Source organism: Bos javanicus, chromosome 27 (genome assembly GCF_032452875.1).
Source record: "Bos javanicus breed banteng chromosome 27, ARS-OSU_banteng_1.0, whole genome shotgun sequence".
Taxonomy (NCBI): Eukaryota; Metazoa; Chordata; class Mammalia; order Artiodactyla; family Bovidae; genus Bos; species Bos javanicus.
The window spans coordinates 36,326,818-36,346,058 of NC_083894.1; the positions used below are offsets into that span (position 1 = coordinate 36,326,818).

The 19,241-nt window shown below is 44.7% G+C and overlaps 1 protein-coding gene across 4 annotated transcripts; it reads left to right on the plus strand.

Moving 5' to 3' along the window:
- Positions 1–1,703: 1,703 nt before the first annotated feature.
- Positions 1,704–18,769, plus strand: GOLGA7 (golgin A7). 4 transcript variants are annotated; one of them, XM_061404562.1, is made up of 6 exons: positions 1,725–1,793; positions 2,122–2,254; positions 7,345–7,497; positions 13,605–13,706; positions 14,922–14,984; positions 17,385–18,769. In XM_061404562.1, the coding sequence occupies exons 2-5, from the start codon at positions 2,144–2,146 to the stop codon at positions 14,967–14,969; spliced, it is 414 nt and encodes a 137-aa protein (XP_061260546.1). In that variant the 5' UTR covers positions 1,725–1,793; positions 2,122–2,143; the 3' UTR covers positions 14,970–14,984; positions 17,385–18,769. The 4 variants fall into 4 exon arrangements, with proteins under 4 accessions (XP_061260550.1, XP_061260546.1, XP_061260547.1 ...); XM_061404563.1 differs by having other exon boundaries at positions 1,785–1,906; XM_061404564.1 differs by lacking the exon at positions 1,725–1,793 and adding an exon at positions 1,814–1,855.
- Positions 18,770–19,241: the final 472 nt, after the last annotated feature.

The window sequence follows — 19,241 nt, forward strand, 5'->3', positions numbered from 1 at the left end:
CACTAGGTCAGAGGATCGTCTGTTTCAGGTAACCCTGGATCACGATTGTGTCAGTGACTGGATGTCAGCGGTAGAGGTGAGTGATTGGGAAATCCCAAAGAGATGGAGCCAACAGCAAGAGATTTCATCACGCTAAATCGGGAAAGGGGTACATCAAAGCTGTATATTGTCACCCTGCTTATTTAACTTCTATGCAGAGTACATAATGAGAAACGCCAGGCTAGACAAAGCACAAGTTGGAATCAAGACTGCTGGGAGGAATATCAATAGCCTCAGATATGCAGATGACACCACCCTTATGGCAGAAAGTGAAGAACTAAGGAGCCTCTTGATGAAAGTGAAAGAGGAGAGTGGAAAAAGTTGGCTTAAAACTCAACATTCAGAAAACTAAGATGGGGAAACAGTAGAAACAGTGGCTGACTTTATTTTTCTGGGCTCCAAAATTACTGTGGATGGTGATTGCAGCCATGAAATTAAAAGACGCTTACTCCTTGGAAGGAAAGTTATGACCAACCTAGAGAGCATATTAAAAAGCAGACACTACTTTGCCAACAAAGGTCCGTCTAGTCAAGGCTATGGTTTTTCCAGTGGTCATGTATGGATGTGAGAGTTGGACTATAAAGAAAGCTGAGTACCAAAGAATTGATACTTTTGAACTGTGGTGTTGGAGAAGACTCTTCAGAGTCCATTGGCCTGCAAGGAGATCCAACCAGTCCATCCTAAAGGAAATCAGTCCTGAATATTCATTGGAAGGACAGATGCTGAAGCTGAAACTCCAATACTTTGGCCACCTGATGTGAAGAACTGACTCATTTGAAAAGACCCTGATGCTGGGAAAGATTGAGGACGGGAGGAGAAGGGGACGACAGAGGATGAGATGGTTGGATGACATCTCCAACTTGATGGACATGAATGTGAACAAGCCCTAGAGTCGGTGATGGACAGGGAAGCCTGGCACGTTGCATTCCATGGGGTTGCAAAGAGTCGGACAGGACTGAATGACTGAACTGAATAGGCACACAATTTAAAACATGAATTGTTTATTTCTGGAAACTTCCATTTCATCTTTTCAGACTGAAGTTGACTGGGGGGACAGGTGGTAACTGAAACCTGGGAAAGCAAAACAGAGGATAAGGTGGAATAGTGTATCAGCCAGGCACACCAGGGCCTTCTGTGGTTGCCTTGCAAAGGTATGCTGAGCTCGGGGAGGGCACCAAGGGCTCACACAAGCCTGTCAGGTCACCTGAGGGGCAGAGGCTGGGGTGCTAGATGAAAATCTTTGGGGTGGAAGGAAAAGACAACACCTCCAGGAAAGCTGGAGGAGGGGATGCGTGTGAGCAGTTTGTTTTGTACGGTTGAGTGGTTTCTCACGTGTAAACTGAGAGTTCCAATCAAAAGCGAAAATAAAACCTTTCAGTCAGTGATTAGAAACTCTGTCCGCACGACGAATGAGGAAATGACACAGCAGGGAAATAACACAGGACAGAAATCCCCAGCCTACAGGCCAAGTATCCTCTGATGAGCTCAGTCTGCAAGGTTCTCCCCGCCGCCAGGCCCAGCGGATCCTGCGGCCCCGCCCACAGGGCCCGCAGTTCCGCCTCCCGGGTCTGAGGACCCGCCCCCGGACCCGCCCCGCAGCCCCGCCCTGTCTCTTCCTTCCAGCCGGACTCCTACGGGCAGGGCGGGGGGCGGAGTCCTCGCTGGCCCCGCCCACAGCGCGTCCCCGCACGGTAGCGCGCAGTCTCAACAGGATTGCTTTACGGCCGGAGGAGAGGGTGGGCCCTAGACTTGAGGTAGGTGTTCGAGCAGAGGGGCGGGGAGGTGTTGGGGAGGAAGAGGCCTTTTGCGGCAGGACGTAAGTGGAGGCGTAGGCGTTGCGACAGCAGCTGGAGGGCAGAGGAGGCGGGTTCGTGTTTCCCGGGCCGAACCGGGCTGTGGGGGGGCGCGGGGCCTGGGCCGGGGAGGGAGCTGAAGGGCCGTGGTGCCAGCATGGGTGAAGGGGAGTGGGGCCGGGAGGCCTTGGGCCGCTCTGGGCGCTGGGCGGGTCTGCGGGGCTGGGGGGCCGGAGTCCTGGGTCCAGGCCGGGGGTATGACCGTGGTTGGTGTCCCCCGAACCCGCAGCGCGGCCCGTCCTGTCCTCGCCATGAGGCCGCAGCAGGCGCCGGTGTCCGGGAAGGTCTTCATTCAGCGAGACTACAGCAGTGGCACCCGCTGCCAGTTCCAGACCAAGTTCCCCGCGGAGCTGGAGAACCGGGTACGCAGCCGGGCTCCCCGCACCTGCGCTCGGCCGGGGCGGCGGCGGAGTGCGGGTCTGGGAGGGGCCGGGCACAGCTGGGGCCTGGGCCAGGGCTGTGCCAGGAGGGGTCTGGTAAGCAAGACCCGGGGTCGGGAGCAGGAGGAATGAGGCCAAGCCGCCGGGCCGGATGACCTGATGATGGCCAGGGCCGGAATCGGTACGCTGCTGTCCTCCCCACCCCACCCCACCCCGGGTTAGTGACCACAGTGATGAGGCACTTGATTCCTGACCCTCCAGGCCACCCACCTCGGCGTGTTGTGTAAGCTGCATTCTCCAACCTCACCACGCAAAGATCACCATCATTCGAGTGACGAACGTCCGGCCGCTTGTGCTGGTTTATTATTCGGTGCTGTGCTGGGCAGCGCAGACAGGCCTTTTCCGAACCTTGAGAAACACAGAGTAGTGCATGGGTCTGGACAGGGAAATATCTCAGAACGAGGCCCTCAACTAGTTCCTTATGCTGATTATCGCTGGGAGCCGACTTTTGTTGGCCTGTGGGCCAGAACTGTCATCAGAAGGTGGGTCCTCTGGACGGTCTTGGGCGCAGGAAGGGGTGTTTCTCCTTTCTTCAGACTTAATAAAAAGAATAATAATGGTCATTGGATCTTACTGTAAAGGTGCAGCGAAGTGAGACTATGTGTGTGTTTTCTTGTGCCTAGGTGTGTTCATACTCCAAAGACAGACTGTTTGGTCTTGAGGTTTGTAAGGTGAACCTGTTTCCTGCTCAGAGGTCAGCTTCTGGTTAGATGGGAGCAGGTTTTGTGGTTCTTTTCTCTTTGACAAGAGGGTGAGGGAGTCAGGGGTGATTGGGCATGGGTGTGGAGATGTGAAGTGCTGGCCATGGAGTAGGTAGGTGGCGATGAGTATGTACTGGAGCAATGTGCAGCAGTCATTTAAAATTAGCTTGTGGGGGGTAGGTCGTTCTACCTGATTGCCAAGGTGGGAAAATCAACAAAGATCAATGACAGTGTGCTTTGGCTTGATTTAGAACCCTCAGCAGGTTAGTGGCCCAAGTATGTTTCTTTAAATGCAAATTAAGGACCCAGCACACCTTATAAAGATGATTTGTAGATTAGTTTGTTTATGAAATGTCCTGTAATTGTTGCAGTTTGTTGTTGCCATGTTATGAGATAACTCAGCCTGACACTAGCTGGACACCTCCATGGTGGTTTGAAAAGATAGAAATTGAGCAAGTTGCCTGTTGGCTAGAGCTACTGAATGTGGTTTGTAAAATAATTTAGCATTATAGTTAACAGGCTTTTTTAGTACTTATATGAAATAGATCAAATGTTTCACTTTTAAGTCTCTTAGGGAAACTCTGACTTAATACTGTTTATGTGCTTTCAGATCAGAATGTAAACAACTCTTTTGCCCCACACTTATTTGGATGTCACTTGATGCTTTGTTTAAAGGATTTCAAAGTCAAACTTCCAGCTCATAATTGAGCCAAGTCTATTTATGCAGAATCAGACTTGAGCCTTCAACTCTGTGTGTGGTGGAACCTTTATTTTATGGTCTGAATACAGAAACGGTGCAGTGACAGTACTCCATGGATGGCTGTAGGAAGTCGCGCTTGCCACATTCTGGAGTCCCTCCGTTTCTCTGACTTCGTGTAGCCCAGCACCACTTGTGATTCTGAGTACTATGTGTGTGTGCACTTAGTCGCTCAGTCAGACTTCGCGACCCCATGGACTGTAGCCCGCCAGGCTTCTCTGTCCACGGGGATTCTCCAGACAAGAATACTGGAGTGGGTTACTATTTCCTTCTCCAGAGACTCTTCCCAACCCAGGGATTGAACCCAGGTGTCCCACTTTGCAGACAGATTCTTTACCATCTGAGCCACTAGGGAATTCCAGGAATACTGGAGTGGGTAGCCTATCCCTTCTCCAGGGGATCTTCCCAATCCAGGAATTGAACCGAGATCTCCTGCATTACAGACAGATTCTTTATCAGCTGAGCTACCCTTGAATTTTTTTTTTTTTTCTTTTTAAATGTTTGGGTTAAAACACTAGCTTATACTTGAAACTGTTTGGGAAAGCTTTGATTTTTTTTTTTTTTTTAAAGTGTGTTGAGATTAAATTTAAATTACAGGTTTAAATTTTCCTTGCTTTGTTTGATGGAAAATTGAAAGGTTTCTCTGTTTCTCTACTGCTTAACCTAGAAATTGTACTGATTGCGCTGCCACTGAGGCTGAGTTTCCCTTTGTGAGAACGTCGTACTTGGCAATGTAATAGAGGGAGAAATAAACATCCAGCTGTTTTATATGACTTTAAAGCATTAAACACACACACATTTGTACCCTTTAATTTGAGAGTAAGAACAAGTTCTGTGTGTTAACAAGTTTACTTTCTCACTGCCTCTGAGAACATAATACTTTGATGTGTAAGCGCTTTGTCGCCAGGACATTTCTTTAAAGCTCGATTCTTAACTTTAGCCAGCATGCAGACATCTTAGGAACCGTTGGTGTGGGCAGAAAGAGAAGTGAGTGAGCTATAATTGAGGCATTTGTTCCCTGCATCCCTTTAAAACTATGTCTCTACAGCTGGTCAGTAGAAATTACCTTTGACTCGTTACCTTTGACAAGCTTCAGCCTGATGCTTTCGGCAGGTAGTTCAACATGAAACAAAAATTCTGGCAGATGAGCCCGACTCCTGTTTCCATTCAGACATCCACTGCTTATTGGTCCAAGCCGCTCTAACTTGACAAGCCTCCAGGTGTCAGTGTAGCTGCTGTGTCGGTGTCCAGGCACCCAGAGGGGCACGGACGGCCGCGCCTCGTGGAGCCTGCGGGGCGTGAGCGCGAGGCCGGCGGTCGCCCTGCAGGGCCCTTCGTTTTGTGTGTCCTCGCCTTTACTGCCACCTGTCATGCATTTTTTTCAAATCTTTCCAAGAAGCTCTTAACTTTTTTTTTTTAACTTTTTTTTTTTTTTGGCCACGCTGCACAGCACGCAGGATCTTAGTTCCCTGCCCCGGGATTGAACTGGGGCCCTCGGCAGTGAAAGTGCCAAAACCTAACCACTGGACTGCCAAGGAACGCCCATCTGTTTTTTTTTTTCAATTCAACTATTTTTTTTTTTTAAATCTTCACCTTGGATTTTTAAAAAAAATTTTTTAATGGTTTATGATTTGCTTCCATCCTGTAAAGCATTGCAGTCATGGAATAACTTTTAAGAATTAGTGTTTCTAGTGGGATCTGTAATTCCAAATCGGAAAGAAGTCAAATGTTTCTGGGTTGGGGACTTGCTGGCGGTCTGGTGGTTAAGACTCAGCGCTTCCAAGGCAGGGGACGCAGGTTCAGGCCCTGGTTGGGAAACTGAGATGACACAGACCGCCTGGTGTGGCTTAAAAAAAAAAAAAGTTTCTGGGTTGGATCGCCTGGTTTTTAATCATTCTATCCAAAGAAACATAAAAAATTCAGAGAAGTTTCTTTCTCAGATCATAACATTGTAGATGAATCAAGTGCGAGTGTTTGAAATTGTTTGGACTTTCATGGTTTTACTGATGAACAAACAGAAGACATTAACTTTGGCAGAACCAGGTGGAGATAACAGTTTCCCATCCACACTTGCTCACTGAGCAGGTCTCCTCTCAGTCTGTGCTCTGGGAATGCTGACGGGTTGCCCAAGTGACTGTCAGTGACACGGCACGTCTTCAAGGGGCGGCCCTGGCTCCCAGCTCTGTCCCCACTCACCCAGCCCCCATCAGAAACACTCCTGTTCTGGGAAATTTAAAGTAGCTCCTTTTGAAAGGCAGGTTGAGTCACCACCACTTTAAGGTTTTCATGCGTTTGGCTCACTGAATCTTCACCATTTTCCACATGAAGGACAAGGCAGCTGCCTCTTACCTAAAGGTTTTCTAATAGCTTAAGGTTGATAATCTGTTAACAAAGAATTATGTTCTTGGAGCATAATTTTGGAAGTGTTTTGGAAATTTGGAAATGTTCTGTCTCAAAGTGTGTATTAAGGTTCTTGGAGTTTCTTTCTGAGTCTGTTTCTGTGTAAAGCCTTCATAAAGGAAAGAATTAATATGTAAGTGGGTATTCGTTTTAGGAATAAGGGGGATACTGTCTGAGAGCAGGCTGAGGATAAGGACAGATAAGTTGGGCTTTGTTACCTGCTGAGAATGATAGAATTGGGTGAAATGCTCTACCTGGGCCCTGAAATTCCCATGGAGATTTGAAACTGACAAAGTGCTGTTAAAAGAAGGAAGGAAAGGGAAACTGGAAGAAGAAAGTGAAAGCGGGGTCATTGGAGAAAAGGAGATACGACGGTCGTGTTAGCACACGTGTGAGGTGATGGCGTCACTGACTAGAAAAAAGGTCATAGGCGTGCTTGGTGAGAAGAGCCCCGCGGGAGTGGGCGATTTTGCCTCGTCCAGTGTGAGCTCTTAGTAACCAAGTGGTTACTGCAAAAGAGATGGGAAAGCATACAGAGTTTGCCCCTTTTGATCTGCTGACAGTGTCCTTCCTCCCCTTTTTGGCCTCAGTCGATGCCGGCATTGAGGGACCACGATTTAGGATCGCCTGCCCTTCCTGCTGAGGGAGCGTGCCGCCCCTCCTCGGGTGCCCTCGTTCTTCACGCACGCCTCAGTTGCAGTGTCCTGTTGGCTGCTTGTGTTTTCACTGTTACATGTCTATTACACTCATGACTCTCAATGCCGTGAGGACAAGTCAGTGTCTTACTCACCTTTCTCCAAGGCCTGCCTGTGGTGATACCGGAAAGTACGAGCTCTGTAAATGGGAGTGTGGGAGAATGGAGGGCCGGAAGGACTGTGTTATTTAATTAAGTTACTTGTGATTCAGCACAGAGGATCGGGAGACACCCTTTTCAACTTGGACATAACACAGTGTCCAAAAGAAAGATGAAACTAAACAAACACTAACCAGTTTCAGCAACTTAGATCCAGATTTAATCACCTGAAAATTTGTTTGCCGACAGATAAAAATATTGACAAGACAGTGACCTATTTAGGGATCGCAGGCAGGAGTGACATGTTCATCTTCTTTTTTTTTTTTCCAAAACTTATTTTAAAATTCTTTTCTCGGTACAGATTGATCGGCAGCAGTTTGAAGAAACAGTTCGGACCCTAAATAACCTTTACGCCGAGGCCGAGAAGCTTGGGGGCCAGTCGTATCTGGAAGGCTGCCTGGCTTGTCTAACGGCGTACACCATCTTCCTGTGCATGGAAACTCATTATGAGAAGGTAAGCCTGCCCATGTTTTCCCAATCTCTTACAATCATTTAAAAAAGAAAAAAAATGTGGGTTTGTTACAGGTTATGTTTGCATGGTGACACTTGCTATAAAATTTAAAGGGCCTTTTATAATAATAATAATTCAGATTTTATTGTTGCCTCTGTGACCAGACACATAGAAGAGTGCTGAGTTTTTATTTCCCCAAATGTGTACCCTCCATCTCCTCCTCCCACCTGAGTGCTTATCTCCCCTTTGAACTGTCTGCTGGACCCAGAGCTGCTGGCTTCTCAACTTAGGGGTCTGAAAGTCAAGCCTCACCTCCCCACTTGGTTCAGCGGCACCCTGTCTTTTTCACCCAGCATCTTCAGGGGGTCAAGAAGAGGGGAATTGTACCAGTAGTCAGACCGAGCTGTCTTCCATTTCCCCATTCATTAACTTTATGACACCCTCTGCCACCCCCTGATTTATGCCCTTGTGACATCTCTCCTAGACCAACACCACAGCCACAGAGCCTCTTTCCTGCCTTTCTCTTGCATTTCCAAACAGCTGTTGTGTCGTGAAACACAGCCGTGCCTCTCCTGCAGCATGAGGGGCCTTCTCAAGCCCTCCCCCAGCTCACCTCTCCCAGGCCTGTCTCCCCCCGTCCTCACTTTATCTTTCAGCCAGGTGCGCCCTCTGAGAAGCCTTCCTCCACCTGAGATGCCCTTCCCGTGTCCGAATCGCCTCAGTCCCTCAGTCCCGCTCTCAGCTGACTTTTCGCCCTCTGTTCTGATTGGACTCCTTTTCTCCTCTCTGTCCCCACAGCACGTTACTGGAATCTGTTTTCTGGTACTTAAGCAGTCTCTGCTGAGGAATGTAGCATTTATATTCCTGTCTTACTTGCCCATCAAGTATGTGTTTTTCTTGCGATCAAGGACAGTGTATCCCTCTTGACACCTAGCACGAGGCCTTGGGCGTAGGAGGCACTCGTGTGTTCAATGAATGGATGTACATTAATCACAGTAAACCCCTAGAGGATCATTCCGTTCTGACCATGTTTAGAAAGGGAAGGCTCTAAGGAGTTTAGTGTCACACCCTCTCCGGCCGAAGTCTCCCGGTGGCTGTCTTGTACTCCATGTGGTGGAGAGTGGACACGTGCAGCTCCAGCTTTTTGAGCTGTTGGCTGAACATACCACCATGTTCTTCCTTACCATCCTGGTGTGAATCCCCTGGTGAGCATTTAAAGAGCTACACAGGCAGTTTATGTCCTTCTCCATGTCACATACTTTCTTTCCTGCTTAACGTTCGACATCAGAAGTCACAAAGGATCCGTATCCGCTTTTAGTCTGTTTTGTCTTAGCAGCTCCTCTTTAGTGATACATTTGATGAGTGAAGGGACACGGGATCCATTCGATTAATATTTATTGAACATCTACTATGTGCTAAGCACTGTGCAGAGGATATAACTGAATGGGCAGACATGGTTACTGACGTTGTGGAGTTTATAAGTCTAGTAAAAACTGATACTAAGAAAACAAAACCCACAGAATTATAAGTTGTGATAAATGTCTTAGAAAAAACCAAGCTTCCCTAGGATAGAACATAACTGGAGAGACTAATTTAGATGGGGGGTCAGAAAGGGCCTCTGGAGTGCTAACATTCAGCTGCCACGTGAAGGATGGGGAGCCTGGGGCCTTTCAGGAGGACGGAGGAGGACACGCAGAGCGTGGGTCCCCCGTGCAGAGCAGGGGAGGGCGGAGGTGGTGGGGGAGGTGAGGGGACCTGCGTCCTTCACCGTGGAGTGTGTTCTCCCTGGAGAGAGGCTTAGATTTTATTTCCACGCAGGGAAGGATCACTGAAGCTTTTCAAGCAGGAGGGTGGTAGGATCTGATTTTCATTTTAAACAGATTTCTTGGCTCTGGGGAAGAAAGGTGTAAAAGTGCAAGTAAGACGCTTCGTAGAAGTCCAGGCAGGAGAGGAGAAGAGCCTGGGCAGGGAGGGAGCGGCAGGGACAGCAGGAGGTGCTCGGACTCAAGGGACGAGGTGGTGGAGGAGGAGCCGGGTGCGCTGGGGAGTCACTGACCACGGGAGGGGGTGGGCGGGGAGGGCTGGGCTCATGCGGTAAGACACTCATGCCACGTGGCCGTCGAAGACGTGTAATAGTTCCAATTTAAGGCAGAAATACTTCCTCCAGAGTGTTTTATTCATGCCTCATGGAATATTACATGCTTGAATTGTTATTTCACTGTAGTTTTTGAATTTGTTGATGAAATTTTAATTAACTTATTTTTTCACGTGCCTTTGCTAAAATAGGTACAGATACCTGCCTCTGGCATCAGTTATAAAGAGACTGATCACTGGGTGCCAGCTAGGTCATTTCCTAGTTTTGAGTCATGGACAAGTTCATCTCCCCAAATCTGAGTTCTCAATTGTAAGCAGGTCTTAGACTGGTGGTTACCAAGGAGTAGGGGTGGGTGTTAGCAGATGTAGACTAGGAGACATAGGAAAGAAACCATCATGAAACAGAATATGAAAGAGAATGTTATGTACATGTATAACTGAATCACTTTGCTGTATAGCAGTAATTAACACAGCATTGTTTAAAAAAACAAGGTAAATCCAAAAAAGAAATATAATGGATCTTTGAATTAATAAATTGCTTTATTTTATTTATGGCAGGTGCTAAATAAAGTTTTCTTAAGATGGACTTAAAAACCAAGTTAGTGTGTGTGTACATATATGTTTTAATCAGATACGTATGCACTTACATGTACAGGTTTTTTTTTTTTTTTTTTTTTTACCTCGAGTGTATAAGTGTATAAGTAATCTTTTTTTAGCAGCTGCTAGTTTCTTTATCTACTAAAACATTTAGCAACTCTTAATTAAAATATTTTTTATTATTATTTGATTATTTTGATTATTAATTTTGGAAGGCACTTCTCAACATCAGAAAATAATGGACTTGAGTTCATAAGTAACATATAAGGTATTACTTTACAAGTCTAATTAAAGTCTCTTTTACTGAGTAAGTATTATAAAGCAAATAAAGACCCAATAAAATTAGTCAAGAAACCCAAATTTATGGCACATTTTATAAATATGTGATTTTATATAAGAAATGTGGACATGAATTAACTAGATCATGCAAAGTACATAACTGGAATGTTCATAATAAGGATATAATCTCCATGTACTTTTAAAAGAAAACATTGTAAATGTGTATTTGTATTTTTGATAAGATGATAAAAATGTTAGAGCACTCAGCCACTCCCTCTCTCCAGTTTGCCCCTTAGGAATTCCTGCGCTATTATTTTCTACTTTATGAAGGGACAAAATTGAGTCATTTAATCTTTATCGTTTTGAACACTAAAACTTGCAGTCTACAAACAGTAAGCCAAGTATAATGACACTTACACCTTGTCATGTGGGTTAAATTTTTTGAGATTGTAAATAGGCCTTTTAAAACCCACTAGAACAATCATGCTTTTTTTTTTCTATAATGTGCTATTTATTGATTTACAATGAAGATAAAGGCTTCAGTGTTATTCCTCTCCATTGCTTAATCAGGGAACAAATGGGCCTGTGGAACGTTCTTCTTTCAGGAGCAGTTGTGTGTTCGTCCACCAGAGGCGTCCCTGCTGCCCATGGGCTGTTATGTGAAAAGAGCACAGTCAGAGGAACTCAGATCTTTCTGGAAACACTAAGCCCCTGGGCCTCTCACTCAACCCCACTTCGGTTATCTTTCCTCAAGGGCTTTGAGAGGCTTATTCTCAAAGAGGACAATAGCCTTTCCTGAAGTCTGAGTGTTTAACTTTGTAAATACTATACAAACTGAGGTTTTTATTGCGGGTTTGAGGATAACAGAGATAATTTTGTTCGGTATTATACTTTGTTTTAACAACGATTTACTAAAAATAGTGAAGTATGAATAAAATGTCAACACAGAGTTCCTGGAGGCTGAGAACGGTGCTCTGTCCTGTCAGGAGCGAGGTACGAGTTGACTCACATCCGTGAGCTGTCTGTTGCTAACAACACGTCTGGGTTAGCACGGTGCTGCCTTCACTGCAGTGCTATGGGAGGATTTGCAGCTGGCACCCAAGGAAAACTGACTGTCTTCTTTCTGAACTGAAACCCAAATGTCCATGAGTGTTATCAAAGTTTAAACAAAAGCCTTGCACGACAGAGTTCTGCTTGAATCGAATAAAGGATGACTGTGTCTTTGCTAATAACCTGCACTCAAGGAGGGGAGGAGAGCTGTGTGAAGGAATCCTTTCTTTGAAATCAGCCATGCAGGCGGGTTTCTCGGTGTCCACCCGGTGGAAATGGACGGGCCGAGAGGAGCCTGGCTCTCCGGTTTCCAGCTTTGGCACGTGAGCACAGAAGGAAATTGGAGAGAAGAGGGAGAATCCTGAATTGGGCACCTTAGTGGGTGACTTGCTTCCCCTCTTTTTAGCATGATTGCCAGTGTTCTTACCTGGAGAATCCCAGGGATGGGGGAGCCTGGTGGGCTGCCGTCTGTGGGGTCGCACAGAGTCGGACACAACTGAAGTGACTTAGCAGCAGCAGCAGCAGCATGATTGACAAATCCTGGTGGAAAGAGAGTGACTGAGATTTTTTTTTTTTTTTTTTTTTTGCTCATTAAGACCAGGCACTGCTCAAATTCTTTGAGAGTTGAAAATAGGAGAATGACATATGTACTTTAGGTAATTAGGTGAAAAAGTCTTTTCTTTAGAAATAGTATTCTTACATTACTTCATAACCCTGCAGATGGCTCTCTTAATAATATCATGCTCTTTTTAAAAAAACGTAAAACATGAGATTATATTATTCCCCAGAGATGTAACCTGAATAGACTGTTTATTGTCCTTCATTATACAAGCAGCATGGAGTTTTAAATTCTAAATCAGTTTATGCCAAAGCAGCTACATTTTATCATTCTAATATGTTGGTTTGTTCTGGTACATTATAGACCCACACTTAAATAAAATTTCTTCATTTCCAGCTTTATTTTCATACAGTTCTTTTTTTCCCTTTATGTTGTGATCACATTTATCTGTGACTTTATCATATTCTGGTAGTGTGAATTTAAGGAAACATACAATAATTAAAGAATTGGATCAAAGCCTCTTTGAAGATTAGAGCCAGCAAAGGATTATAATGACCTTGAATCTGAAATAAAACATGTGACTCTTTGATTTTGTGTATCGCTATTAAGATTTATTTTCTTCTAGGTTATCTGTCTCAGAATTGCCCTTATTAAAGCTTAAGATTTGGCAATTTCCAGGAGTTCCTTTTTATCCTATCTGGTTTTTGTCTACGTTTGCTTTGACTTTTACAACCTTAATCCTAAACTTATAAATCGAGGTTCCCATCTAGGACACAAGAGCAGGCTTCAGAGCAGCCTCCCGTGCAGGCCGGGAGACGATGTAGAGCACTGGTCACCAGACCTCCATGGCAGCCAGCACAAACGTGCCTGATGAAGGACACAGATTTCTCAGTTTTAAATGCACTGGACTCCCTTTGTTATATGCCCGCTTTGTACTACGACTTTAAATGATGAAAATGTACAGCGGAGAAAGCAGTTCTTTCTTTCTCTTTTGGAGGGGAGGGTGGGGGGCATGGCTTACGGTTTGTAGGATCTTAGTTCCCCGATCAGGCGTGCAAATGGGCCCTCAGCAGTGACCCGAGGGTCCTGACCACTGGACTGCAGAGAAGTCCCGAGAAGCATCTCTCAAGTGTCCAGGAGAAAGCCAGAAGCTGTCCCTGATATTAGAGGAGGTCACATGTCACACATTTCCCGAGTAGGGAAGGGGAAGACACGTAACGTGTGTGTATGGTCACCTCCAAATTTCTCCATATCCAGGACGGAGGGAAGGGGCGTGGCTCCCGTGCCACCATCTGGCTGCATCTCTGTTTGGACTTAGGCTGTATGGACGTGCTCAGAACTGGGGTTGGGGGGGCGGGTGTTGGGGACCCAGGGCATGAGCCATGGAGTCAGAGCTGTCCCTCCACGTGAACACCTATTTCTTGCTTTGAAAACTAATTCCACTGCCTGAATATTTTGCAGTTCAGCTAAATACTCAAAAGGAAAATCTGATGAAGTTGGTAAGAGAGCTGTGTTGTTTCTCTTTGGTCAGGTCCTGAAGAAAGTCTCCAAATACATTCAAGAGCAGAATGAGAAGATCTATGCCCCACAAGGCCTCCTCCTGACAGATCCCATCGAGAGAGGGCTGCGAGTTGTATCTTTTCAGTCCAGATCATGAGGTCTGAGTATTTGATGGCCCCGTCAGCCCGGGTAAGAGAGGATTTCCCTCAGTTCCCGAACCTGCTGTGGGCTGTGCTGCTGGAAGGCACACTCTCCCTCCAGCACAACTCCTTCCCGGGCATCGTGCTGGGCTCTGGAGCATTTAGTGTTGGGGCTGCCGTTGTCTTGGTGGCTGTGCAGCATCTTGTAGTAATAATGGGAGTCGGGTGAGTCATGCATCTCAGCTGCAGAGGCTGCACCAAAGGCCCCTTTGAAATGCATGAACTCAGTGCGCAGAGAGCTCGTCGTCCAAATAAATCGCAGCTCCGTGGGTTCATCTGACTCGTTGAAATCAGTCACAGCTGCCAGATGTATCATTTCATTACCTTTGACATAACTGCATATTTTAGGGGCAGTTGACTTTGAAAATCATGAAGTTTATTTTGGTAATTTGGTAAATAAAATTGCAAAAAAAAAAACTAATTTAGCTTGATAACAAGTAAAATAAATAACTGGGTAAAATAAAATTTTTTTAAAACCTAGGTCAGATAATCCCAGGCCTTCCGGCTGATAAGCATTTCAACGGCTTTATTATACTTGTATCAGTGTTTCTTAAACTTTTAGAGGTCGTGAGCTCTCTCACAAAAAAAAGTTTGCATACAATTTCAGGGTGCTTTGCACCCCTGACGTCATTACCTCACTATGGATGCTCAGTTAAGAGCATCCCCCTTAGTTCTGCAATAAAGTATCCTTTTTCAGATTCTTTTCTTCTTTTAAAAAGTAAATAATGTCTGGAGAGGAACTCTGTGGTATACCACAAGCAATTACATTTCTTGAATTTTTCAGCAAGGTGTGGAAAACACCCTGTTTAACTTAAGCAGGAGAAATTTTTAATGTTTTGAAACAAGTAAAGCAAATAATAATTATTAATAATTTAAAATTATGTAAATGGTAATGTAAGATAAGTAAAGACAAGGGGACTTTCCTAGCGGTCCAGCAGTTAAGACTCCGGCCTCCAGTCGGCGGTTGCAGGTTCAGTCTCACGCGGGGAACGAAGATGTCCCACACGCCGCAAGGCGCAGCCAAAACAACTTTTTTTTTTTAAGTTAAGTAAAGACAAGTCCGCACAGATCACACCCATCTTCTCTCCGTAGTCCCAGTTTCTGTGTTCTGTTCTCCAGTGTGTTTTCTTAACAGTCATGCTGTTCAGATTGAAATTACCATTTATGAAGACAGAGGCATGAGCAGTGGAAGATAAACCATAGAATTAAAGGTAAATATGAAATCGTATGATTTATGTGCCATTTCTGTAATTTTGTAGGATGCATAAATTTTCTCGCCTGCATCATAAATCCTGGCATACTCTTTGTACTGACTTGATATTTAAAATGTGTCATTAACCCAAATTCTGTTACCCCAAGTGATAGTTTAATCCTGATTTTTTTTCTTCCCCCTTTGTTGTTTTCAGACTGGTTTTGTTATTACTTTGTTTGGGGGGTTTGGGGGCAGTCTTATTTTAATATTTCAAAACTATCTGGACATTTTAATACATGGGTCTTACACATAAAAATCAGATCAGAGATTTCCCTGACATTTTTTTCCCTGACAGATTTCCCTGTCATTAAAGCCATTACAAATGGCTTTAATAACCAAAGAAACGTTTCAGAATAGGGAGATTCTAAATATTTCATGTATTTAAGTGGCTTCATAGCCCTTTAGAAAAAACCTTACCTCCAGTGGGTAGAACCATAAATGTTCTTTCTCTTTAGAATGTTCATGTTCTCACACATCCATATAATGACGTTGAACAACTGAGCAACGAATTGATGAATGCTGGTGGGAATGTGCGGGAAGAATCACCTGGAAGCCACTGTGCCTTCTAAGTGACCAAAAAAATGGTCGATTTCTGCATGTTTCCATCCTACTCTCTGCCTCCCAGTAGTAATTCTACCGCGGTGCTTTCCTGAGCGCGTCCGCAGGCAGCTGTCCCTGACTCACAGGAGGCCGCGCAGAAACAGATTCAACCAGAGCAGACAGCCTCCTCCCCAGGGCAACAGTAATGATACTCGCTGCCGTTTTGAGGGCATGGCTGTGTGCTAGGTGTTACACAGACGGTGTTTCCAGTTCTCACGAGAATCCTGCCCAGTATTTCCCCCACTTAACAGATAAGCAAACCAAGATAGGAAGAGACTAAGTGATGATCTCCAGGTCACACAGCTAATGAGTCCCGGGTTACCAACCCGAGTCTGATTGACCATAAAGCCTTGTCTTTTCACCATACTTCCTGTAAGTACATGCAGCAGCAGAGATGTGGAGAAAGAGAGAGTCCATCACATTATTCTAAGTGCTTTTCCCCTTCGTTTCTTTTCCAGTACCTTTTAAAAATAACATCTTGTCTGCCCTGTACCATTTGTTGAATGCTGTGAATACATAGCTGCCTTCTCTGAGCGCCAGGGAATGTGTCCCCCGAGTTCTTACAAGACACAGACCTAAACAATGACACGCTCTGCCGTGTGTTTTAGTCTTTACTGAGGCTGTTTTGGAGCACTTAGTGTTACCTGTTCACACACTTTCTCACGTGCGGTTTGCAAACTGGTGTTTCTCAGACGAGCAGCCAGGAGCCCTACGTGTGGGTTTGGTGACGGCCGCTGGGATACGTTTGTTTGATCAGTTGCAGCTGCGCTGCTTTGGCACAACCCATTTGTCATGACTCACTTTGCAGCTCTTATTGCTTTAATACACTGTTTTTCTGAGGTGGCGCGGGATTTGGAGCAATTGCACACCAGAGACGAATCTATCAATATTCAACAACAGTGAAATTTTGAAATGAGATTTACATTAGGAACTTGTGGTAATTTCATGAATGCAAATATTTTCGTTCAGTGTAATTTAGTTTTCAGAGCTGTGTGTTCCTCAGACCCGGGATCCTGTGTGGGCTGAGGTCTTAGAGGAGAGGGGAAAACTCTCTAATGAATTCAGTTCTGTCGTTTTTCTTAAGCGTACGTGGTGTCTGCAGCTTAAAGCATTACATGGGAATTAAAATTAATGACTTAAGAGCACACAAATCATGGAGGTGGCCTTTATTTTTTAAAAAAGAGTGTTATATCTTGCTCCTTTTAAAAAAGTTTGAATTTTTTTGATACCTTTGTTACCCAACAAACTGATGGTTGTTTTCTCTCTTCAGATTAAGATTGTCTTCTTTACTTAAAAAACAGAATGTAGCACTAATCTATCATGATAAAGAAGTGATAATAAAAACACCCAGCGCTTGTGGGCCCCCCTGTGTGCCCGCATCATTCACAACACCCTCTGAGGTCCGTGGCGGCATCCCTGTGTTTCAGACGAGGGGACTGAGGCCCAGAGGATTTCAGTTACTTGTCCAGGGCCCCAGACTGGCAGGTCGGCAGGAGGCAGCCAGGCCTGGATTGGCCGCGCACCCCTGTGCTGTCCTGCTTCTCGAGACATGCTTGGTCAGAGATGCAAACGTTCAGGCTTGGATCTCTGGACCCTCGAGCCGTGGACCCCCTTCGGCAGATGAGACAGATATGGGCATCTCAGTAGCCAGAGCCTGGGTTAATGGAGTGTAGCCCACACGCGGGGAGGTCACAGCAGCTGCTCTTGGGAGGTCAGTCGGTGTCGCTTTCTAAACCTTTGCTTCCCCTTCTAACTGCAGATCCCACCTCCAGCTGGGACCCTCACCTGTCCACCGGCCGACCGCAGAGCGTCCCCCTACCTCCTCTCCAGAGCATCATTCCTTCGTATCTGCTGCCAGAGCCACGGTGCCATTCACTCCAAGGACTGACTTTCTAAAATTCCGCACCTGGAGTGACCTCTAGTCGCTCAGCATCCACTTTGTGTCTCCAAATCGTGTAGGACTCTGCAATCTTTTGATCAGTTTCTGAGAAAATGCAGTGAAGCGTTTCACTTTTTCATTCAAAGCCATTAAAAACATATGCAGTTGGTCAGCCCAGCACAGTTTATTTCTCACCTGCCACCAGCACCAGTGGTTCTCACCATTCCTTGGGCTTCAGCAAGTCGTGCCCTAGCCAGTATTCAGTCTTACTCCCCCGAATTCATGAAATGCTTTTCTCCAGGATTTTGGTGAAGGGTGGGCTGTGTCTGGTTTTGCTAACGCATCTCTCAGATTTCAGAGAACTACCAGTTTTGCTGTGACTCAAAGCTTAAAGATCTACTTCTGCTGTTTAATTTCCCAAACCGAAGCTCATTGGAAAAATAATGTATTATTTTACTTGTTTTATTATAGCCATTTCCTAATTAAAGCAGTATTTAATGCATTTTCCAGGTTTGGTTTTTTTTTAGAATTCTGTTACTACTGCATCACCTCAAACATTGGGAAGATGTGGTATGTGTCGCTTGTTCCTTATAAAAATAAGTAAGCACAATAAAGTGGATGCTAAACCATCAAACTCAAATGTCCCTGCTGTGTCCCTGAACGTGTAATGAGCAAGTGTAATAAATATTTTAATTATAGTTTTGTTATAAATGTAACTTAAGAGAAAAAAAAATTTGATAGGAATAATACTGTACATTGCTAATTTTTAACTCTCCCTGATGGCAGTCCTTATGATTCATAGACTTTATCATATACAGTATTCCGTGCACAGAAACATGTATGATTGGTTCAAGTTCAGTAAGATAAGTGATTTCCAGCTAAAAGTGTCAAGTCCCAAGTCACTGTTTGGAGTTCTTTTTTGGGCTGTATGTTCTTAGCACGGGGACTTCCCATACCCTTCACCTTCGGGGTTTGAGAGCACTGTTTTTGGGTGAAGGATAAGACATGTATTAGGAGAGAATGAAACAGTTAAAAGTTTTACTTTCAGAGATGTTGTAGGTGCTAATACTGGATTTAACCTTTCAGATTTAATTTCTTTTATGATCTGTTAATTATTCAGTAAATCCCATAGTTCCATGTAATATTTTAATTGTATAACTTGTTACTTTATAATAGCCTATAATAGTGTGTCTGTCTGCCTTTTCAACCCGTTGCAATAACTTTGCTGAAATATTAACACATTAGTAAAACTTTTCTTAAACAAATTGTCTCTGTGTCATATTTGGTGTGATTTGGTAAAGTGTAAATGAAACAGTATTAAATTTGGCAGATAGACAATACTACGAGAACCCCTGGTCCAGTGCAGCTTAGTATTTTTAAACAAACATCTGACATTTATATGGTTTGTCACACTCAGCAGTTTTTTACATGCTTTATCTCTTAAATGAAGATATATTAGCGACAGGGCTCCAAACCAAGAAATAGTCCCCAATAGTCAAAATGTATTAAATAAGAGATTGGAATGTTTCATTGGGGAAAAGTATCACAGGATCATGACAATCTTAGATCATCTGATGTCTCTTGTGGTTTTTTTTTTTAATAAAGTGCATTTGCAGAGAGTAACAGCTTATAAAATAGAGTCTGTATTCCAACTTAAGTTCCTTCCATATTCCATTTGGCCTTGGTTCCTGGATAAGTCAACACTTGTCAAGTGGCACAGACTCTGTTGCTTGTTTC

Coding starts and splice junctions, on each gene's coding strand:
- GOLGA7 (XM_061404562.1), top strand. CDS start 2,144: ATGAGGCCGCAGCAGGCGCCGGTGTCCGGGAAGGTCTTCATTCAGCGA. Junction 2,255..7,344: donor CCGCGGAGCTGGAGAACCGG/GTACGCAGCCGG, acceptor TTCTCGGTACAG/ATTGATCGGCAGCAGTTTGA. Junction 13,707..14,921: donor TCGAGAGAGGGCTGCGAGTT/GTATCTTTTCAG, acceptor CATGCTGTTCAG/ATTGAAATTACCATTTATGA.